This window comes from Rutidosis leptorrhynchoides, chromosome 1 (assembly GCF_046630445.1).
Source record: "Rutidosis leptorrhynchoides isolate AG116_Rl617_1_P2 chromosome 1, CSIRO_AGI_Rlap_v1, whole genome shotgun sequence".
NCBI lineage: Eukaryota > Viridiplantae > Streptophyta > Magnoliopsida > Asterales > Asteraceae > Rutidosis > Rutidosis leptorrhynchoides.
Genome location: NC_092333.1, coordinates 265,068,117 through 265,077,329, shown reverse-complemented (window position 1 = coordinate 265,077,329; position 9,213 = coordinate 265,068,117). Strand labels below are relative to the sequence as shown.

At 31.6% G+C, this 9,213-nt stretch overlaps 1 protein-coding gene across 1 annotated transcript; it reads right to left on the bottom strand.

Moving 5' to 3' along the window:
- Positions 1–4,480: 4,480 nt before the first annotated feature.
- Positions 4,481–5,140, bottom strand: LOC139897667 (uncharacterized). The gene has a single exon (XM_071880364.1). The coding sequence runs from the start codon at positions 5,138–5,140 to the stop codon at positions 4,481–4,483; it is 660 nt and encodes a 219-aa protein (XP_071736465.1).
- Between the last annotated feature and the right edge of the window lie 4,073 nt (positions 5,141–9,213).

Sequence of the window (9,213 nt, the reverse complement as noted above, 5' to 3'; positions counted from 1 at the left end):
CTGGGAAAGTGCTCGTCGTGTTTGGTCGCCAAGAAATATCCATGAGCCTACGGGCAAAGCGGACAATATCATGCTATGGGGAACGTGTTACCTGGACTGGGCTGTTATAGTTTAAGGGGAGCTAAACTTTTTTCTTCGACAAAAGGGGGAGAAAGATGGATAAGTGATGTTAACACTTGTGCGTATTTATAGATAAATTTTCATCATCACTTATGTGTTTGTCATTATCAAAAAGAGGGAGAATGTTAGGGGGAGAAAGCTGGATAAGTGATGTTAACACTTGTGCGTATTTATAGATAAATTTCCATCATCACTTATGTGTTTGTCATCATAAAAAAGAGGGAGAATGTTAGGGGGAGAATGTGGGTTTATGCTTAATGATAATACTAATCTTAACCCATAACAATAAGTGTTTTTATGATGACACGTGAACATAACTAGAAGTGATGATACGCATCTTGATATAAATGCACAAGTTCACTAATCCACACTTACTCTAGCAAAAGACCAAAACCAAACAAAGTCTAGATTGAAATTTAGGCTACACGATTCGGTCCAGGTTCAACCACAGGTCAGACCGTGGAACCTTGCACCCTGGTTTATGAAACCAAGAGTGCACGGTCGACTCCATGGTCAACCGTGGGTCGACCACAGAACCTTTTTTCCGAACTTTTGATCAAATTTAGTATGACCACGTTGAGGCATCTATAATTTATGAAACTTGTTTAAACATGCTTAGAATAGTTGCCTCCTTCATACCCAAAGGAGTTTTGGTTACTAGAAAACTAATCTTGGATAATCATACCTAATGACACCAGATTAAGCCTTGATTAAAAATTACACATAAGTTTTATAAGAAAACATGAACATCTAAAATGTATTTAGACATACTTAGGATGGTCATCAAGTCCCAACCAAGAGTTACTCCTTCCATGTACATGTGTTGGACATTAATGTATACTTATATATTAATCTTGCAAATGCCACTTTGCAAGTAAAACTTACATAGCCTTAGTTCAATGCTATGTCATAACTATATGTTTATTCCTAGATTAATTAGTGATCTCTTGCTAGTCATTAAATGAATATTATGTGACTACTTGCTATTTATACATGAGTATTATTTGACAATGTGCTAAATGCTAATTTGCTAAATAGTTACTTAATATGTATGAACCTTGTCTTACTATGTGTTACAAGTTGGAAATCCATCAACTTGTATTTGAACTACTTCAATATATGCTTATGCTAATTGGATAATGCTTAATGTGTCATAATCTAGTGATCTTAAAAGGATGAAGAATCATTAACACACATAGGATTTGCTTAAGTCTAAAATCTAGTTTAAAGATGGTTTAGACTTGATTAACTTGATGCCTTATAACATACTTAATTGATATTACTTTTTTAACTTGTTAAGACATCATGAGCAGATTTAATTAATTGAAAAATAAGTTTTTAATTTAAGTCTAATGTGCTTTGTGATTAAAGTGGGTTACTGTCATCATTGACATGTTGACCAACCAATAGGACCTTAGCAAATGTGTTAATTACAAACAAAAGGTTATGACACAACTGAGATTAGCTCAAATGATTATCATGACTTGTATTCAAGAATGTTAGACTTGTTACTTTAAGTATGATAAGTCACTATCAAGGCTATATATCCAAGGTAAATGAACACTTAATACATATAGTACTTGTATAGAATGTTGAGTATCTTTTGAAGGTATTAAATGAAGTAAAGAGTTCAAAGATTAAAGTTCAACACTGATTCAAATAACTATACGATGGATAGAAGTTTTAGACTGGACCGGGTACGGTCAACCCACGGTCGACCGTGGCCCCAGCTATAGCAACGACTATAATTTTATCTCTCCATACAAATAGCAAGACTTGGAGAACTTTGAAGACTTGGACTTGCATGCTTAACTCAAAATCATCAGAGAATCACAAGAACATAACTTATATACATGTATTTGTGATTAGCAAGAGAAGTTCTATAATCTCATAGAGTATAGAAGGGGTTGTAAACTTACTATCAAATTACTATATTTGTGAGTTTACATAGTGTTGTATTAATCCTTAGATTTGTGTTAGGATTGTCATCACTAGAAAGGGTGAGTCTTGTACTCTGTAACTAGAAGCATATGCTAGCTTAGCTATCATATTCCTTAAAAGGAACTAGGGAGTTGATTAATTCCATTGGGGTTAATACTTGTCCAAGGTGAAGACAATTTGACCTAAGTTAGAGGTAATCTTTCAACAGGATAGAAGGATTGGGTTTGTTGTCTAAGAAGAAGTACAAGACTTGTAAATTAGATCTCCACCAGATTTGGAGAAAGGTGCTTAGTTAAGCAAAACTCGCGATTAGTGAATCAGGGAGTGGATTAAGGTGGATTAGTTAACATCCACCTGAACTACTATAAATCCTTGTGTTTATGTTCTTTACTTTACATTCCGCACTACTACAAACATAAATACTACACACATTGGTTTGAGTAAACTAAATTGATCAAGGATTGTTCTAAACTTGTTGATCACTGAAAACATTTTTAAAAATCGTATTAAGTAACTATTAACCCACCTCTAGTTACTTACTGACACTAAAACTAAGCGTCGTATATTAACTACACTTTTTAGGACCCTAGATTAATTTTGAAAATCATGTGATATGACCGGAATAGAAAGTGTCCTATAAAATTATTATATGGAGCTCACATTCTTAGTTCACTATAAAGTTTTTTTTTTTTTGATAATAAGACCCTATAAATAAGAGTCGTATTAAGTATACCTTTTTATACTCTTTTTTGAAAGGTCAACTTGCGATAGGACCCATCAAATTAGGGGGTTCTTATAAGTAGGTTTTTAGGACCCCATGATGTTATTGAAAATTTTAATAGGACCCCTGCAAATTCAGTGTCCTAAAAATTGATTTTTAGGACCCTGCCTCTAGGACCTAAAAAAAGGGTCTAAACAGCCATTTTTGTTGTAGTGGTGGTAGCTCGTGTGGCTCTATCGTCTGATCAGTTTTGATTTTGTTTTGGGATCGTAACATGGTTTTCGAGGTTGTAACTTGACTTTCACCGTTTTTGCTCTAGATTTTTTGTTTTAACTCCGTTTTCTTCGATTATTTTTGCATCACCTTTGTAATTACTTGATTTACAAAATAAAGCAAATAATGTTTAATTTTTCGATAAAGCTTGGAACTATATGTTTTTGAGCTAAATATCGGGGGTAAAAAGGTGACTTCTTGGCATATCAAAGATCCCGGATTTCTCGCCTCCATATGTCAACCCAAGATAATCAGCTGTCGAAGAGCGTCCTATATTAAACAGGCCAAATCATAACTGACAATTTCAGTAGTCGGTGTAAGAATCCAGCCGTTGGCCTAAGTGATAGATGTTGAAGACCCTAATCGCCGGCTGGAATACATCAGTCTCCGGTTGGGAAATGTCTATAAATAAACAACTCCGGTTCCACATTTTGTGTGCAATGTTTTACTACAACATTCAGATTCAAAGTATGTGGCATTCAAGATCATCCTAGTCGCCTTCTAGAGCCATCATTCAAATTCAAAGTTGTAACTACAACATTCAGCCTTTGCCACCCTCCATTTCAACCGTCGACAGTCGCTGGCCTGAAGTCAACCTCCGGCTGAGTCCATTTTAACCGTCGGCTGACCTTTTGGGCCTATAAATAGGAGTAGCTAGTTTCCACACCTTTACATACATAGTTAGAGAGTCTCTCTACACTAGAAATGCTATCGAATTATATTTCTTATATTTTTACTCCAATTTAGTAATTAGTTAGGCTACATTACGTTACTTCTACAAAGCAAGTTTACATTTTCGATTGAAGACATGTAAAAATCTTGTTCCAAGCTTCTAATCTATGTACTTCTTGGATTAATATAAAGTAGTTTTAATAGCCCGTGCGTTGCACAGTGACTAAAAGAAGTTTGTATAGTAAATCGTTAATATTCGTACATATTGTATGTGTTATACAGTAAGTACATGTTGTATCTACAACTAACAATATGTTAAATCACACACGTTACATCTACATGATTAATGATAAAAGAAAACATTCAAATAGATGTAAACGTTATGTTAAGTCACGCATGGTCCATGTACATGATCAATGATATACGAAATGGTTAAATACATGTAAACATTTCTAATTGACCGCTACATGTAATAATCAATATTGCTCATATAATTTCTAAGTATCTGAAAAGATGTTTTCATTAACATTACTAGGAACGAAATCTGACCTAATAAAAATTACATGAATATAATTATAAGTAAATGTTGGGGTTAGGGTTTCATGAACATTGTTAATATATTTAGATAATTGAAATAAAAATAATATAATGTGATTATACGAACCTGTCTCTATAGGTGTTGTAGAACTTCCTTGTAGATTACCTTATTAGTAGTCTAAGTTATTTCATTATTCTTGTTTAAAATGAGCACCCTTAGTCCCTTTTTTGACGTAACTCTCGAGAGTGCAACATAAAGTTAAAATGGTTTTGGAAGGAATAAACCCACATGCGCGAGAGACTGGCATTGGCTTTGATTGTCATTGTGATGCACATGGATATTGGGTACTGACGTCTTTGAAATCTGAATGGAATTCTCTTATCAGATGGAACAATTAACATGCGTGGAATAGCAGTTATTGTGCCAACGTGTGTACGTGTTAAGATCTTAGCTTTAATCATTTTGTCCATTTGTTCAGTTATTTGGAGTCGAGTACCATTGCACAATCCACGTGATTGAACAACATTCCTAAGCAAAATTACAGGTACACCAACTTTTAGAATAAGATTGTGCTTGGGTAAACCACCAATATTGATCCTGTTTAGGTAATCCGTTGTGTATAACTCACTGTTAAAGTGAGAATCTCTTTCCGTTTGACATATGATGTCCGAGCTTAAGAAGATTCTTGCATCACCATCAAGCGACTCCATCATTCGATCGTTGATTATGTTAACAATCTCGTGAGTTGGTGCAAGAATTGAACGTTGTTGATGGTAGGTAGGATTTCCGAGGTTTTCCAAATAGACTGGATATACAGACAAAATAATTGATCCAATTGGATCTTCCACATCATTTACTAACACATCTTCAGGCATTTCTATTTCGGATATGCCATCTTTAGTCAGAGTTACATCACCATTACCAATATCAATAACCAATCAGAAAATGTACAAATATCTTCCACATTTTTTCCTGTTTACATTTGATGAAACAACTGAAAGTCTCATATCAACGGTTAGTCTTAGAACGGTAACATGATCCCAAATGTAAGAAGAATTTAGTGATGCAACTACTATATCCTCTCTTGTGCATTCTGTAATAACCAGTAAATGTCATACCCCCCAAATAGGGCCGGGGGTAAATATGACTTTTCTAATATCATCACACAATTTATATTAGCAAGAACGACTCTAAATGAGACGTTTAATAAAATCAGAAATTTAATTGCAGCGGAAAATGAATTGATTTACATGGTAAACCCAAATGTAATAATTGTTTAACAAATGATTAGATATAATAAATGCGGACTTCAATGCAATAGCAGGCAAGCAACATAGGGCAGCACATAAGCTATTCTTCTCCTGAGACAAACATGCTTAAAATATCAACACAATGGTTGAGTGAACATCATAGGTTTAATAATTAATAAGTTTTAGACCACAAGATTTAGTTCAAAACATCAAAATATTCAATATGCCATGAGTTATAATATCGAACTAAACATTAACCCCTGACAGTATGGGTGTCGGCAATCATTATTATGTACCCCCTTGACGATCACGCCAATGGGTAGAGACGTCACTCTCAATAGGCCTACTCACAATAATTAAGCTTGCAAAATTCCAATTCCAGTAATTAACGATATTATGGCAGGGATTTGCATGTAAGAATACAGGTTAACAATAATCTCACGAAGTTGCATATCAAAAAGTTTAGGCACTTGTGTCTAAATTGTAAATCATTTAAAGTAAGCATGTGTCTCACCCCAAGATTTATAAAATACATTAAAACATGTAAAAACAGGGCTATGAGTTCACCTTAGTAGCACAGAAGAGTTATTCCACAAGAGAAATGAATTGAACGGAAGAACGTGATCAGAATCTCAACCTAGAGATAGAATGTACGATCAGAGATATATCCTAAAAGACTTAAGTATAATAATTATACTAATGATGATGGTTTTCTAAATTAATTCCCATTTTTGGAAAATTTCCATTTATGGAAAGTTTCCACTTATAGTAACTTTCTAATTATAGAAAGTTCGGGATATAATCTATAACAAGACGTTGTACACCTTTACCCAAATCTTGTTTCTATCATACAAGTCACTATGATAGTCAGTTGTTACCGGGCGCCCAGGATTCTTGACCAGAATCTATGTCATGGCATTCGAAATTCACAAGCGGTTCCCATTAGGCAACAATGACCACCCTATGCCATATGTAGCGGTGAGGTTCGTATACAGTGCACGTTATCTTAATTATAACCTTCACATATTATAGGTGTATAATCTTTTATTATATAGTTAAGTTAAATATATGTATATAGTTATTTTAGTATTATATAACTATTAATAGTTTAATAATTATATATGAATTATTATCCAAGCTAATATTACTAACTTATCATGGATTAATTAATATTTATAATTGATAGTGCTCCAAATGAACATATATTTAGGCACAATATCCTTCCAAAATGTAAAGCTTTTAGTTGTAATTTTTCTATTTTTATGTAATATTCGTTTAAATAAATAAGTGCGAAGACAAAAGAAGAAAATGACGATTTAAAGACGCAAATGACCAAAAAGCTAAAAAGTACAAAGTACAATCTAAGTGGTTTAATTTATTGATGAGAAACGTCTCAAAATTACAAGAGTACGAGCCGTGAAACACAAAGTACAACTATCAACGCGCGACGCAACGGAGCTAAAATTACAAGTCAACTATGCACATAAATATAATATAATATATAAATAATTCTTAAAATTATATATATATATATATATATATATATATATATATATATATATATATATATATATATATATATATTAAAAACTGTTGGCAAATTAGAAAACAAAGTTATGTGAGCTGGCTCAGAGGGCCATGCGATCGTATGGCCTGGAGGCACGATTTCCATGCGATTGCATGGCAACAGTTTGCTGGTCAGGTAGTATAAAAAGGCAACGAATTGGACGAAACATACACACCTTTTTCAATCTTTCTTTCTCTCTATGTAATATATATTTATAATTATAATTTTAATTATAATTAAGATTAATAATAAATTATGGTTTAGTTGGGTTAATGTAAGAAATGTTTTACGGGTTTTAAGTCAAATTTCTGTCTGTGCAACGCTACGCGATTAATCACCACTGTAAGCTATGTTCTTCCTTTTTAAATTAATGTATTGTAACTAAGTTATTATTATGCTTATTTGAGCCAAAGTAATCGTGATGTTAGACTAAATATTAAGACGGGGTTATTAGATTTTGTACCATAATTAAGGTTTGGACAAAAGACCGACACTTGTGGACATTGGACTATTGACTTTTAATAGATAGAGGGTATTGTCTAATCGAATGACAACTCATTAGAATCTGTCGAACCTATCTTCAAATTAGTTAATCTAATAATTATTAAAATGATTATGTATGTTCTATTTAGTGACGTTTATACGACATCATTTACAATCATTTAATTAATTATTCGGGTTGGGTAATTTATTATTCATTCTGATCAAGTGGGTAAATTAATATTCATATCCCATTAAAACAGGGGTGGATTACATACAAGGATAATTGGTGTAATTATTAACAAAGTATTAAAACCTTGTTACAGTTCGAATCCCTAATTAGTTGGAATATTTGACTTCGGGAATAAGGTTAATTTGAAGAGCATTTTATAATTATGAATGATGGACTATTATGGACAAAAACCAGATAGGTATCAAATAAACCAGGACAAAGGACAATTAACCCGGGTAACAATTAATTAAAATCAAAACGTCACACATCATGATTACGGAAGTTTAAATAAGCATAATACTTTTATTTCATACTTCATCGTACCTTTATTTACTGTCATTTTAATTACTGCAATTTACTTTATCGCAATTTAAATTCTGTCATTTATATTATCATCATTTATCTTTACGCTTTATTTAAAATCGACAAACCGGTCATTAAACGGTAAACCCCATTTTTATAATAATAATAATAATACTACTTATATATATATATATATATATATATATATATATATATATATATATATATATATATATATATATATATATATATATATATATATATATATATATATATATATATATAGTTTAAAAATATAGCGTTAAACTTGGCTAGCTCCCTGTGGAACGAACCGGACTTACTAAAAACTACACTACTTTACGATTAGGTATACTGGCTATAGTGTTGTAGCAAGGTTTAGGTATATCCACTCTATAAATAAATAAATAACTTGTGTAAAATTGTATCGTATTTAATAGTATTTCGCAATAAAAATATAATTATTTTGTATACACCTCGCATAACACCAAGTATTTTTGGCGCCGCTGCCGGGGAAGGCCGAAGCAAAACGCTATAAAAAAATTAGTTTTTAAGATATTTTTGTAAAAATATAATATTTCTTATTTTGTAAAAATATTTTGTTAAAAATACAAAAATATAAAAACATAAAAAAAAGTATATATATATATATATATATATATATATATATATATATACATATATATATATATATATATATATATCTATTTAAGTGTGTAAAAAGAAAATATATTTTATAAAGTATAAAACTATTTTTCTTTAGTTTTTTTTTTAAAAAATTGTTATAAATATTACTTATATAGATTTAGTAAAGAATATAAAGTAAAAAAAAAAAACTGAAACTGCAATTTTTAGCCTGCAACATTCTGAACCTGCATCTCCATATGACCGCATGGCTTCAACGCTTAAACCCCATGCGATCGCATGGGGGTGGTCTGACACGTCAGGATCCTTAACAGCATTAAATACGGTTTAGGTTTTAATTAAATTATTATTATTAATTAGGGTTTACTTATTTAATATATTTATATTTCTAGTTTAATATATAATTTGTAATATTTAGTTTAATTATTATTATTTATTATATAGATTAATACT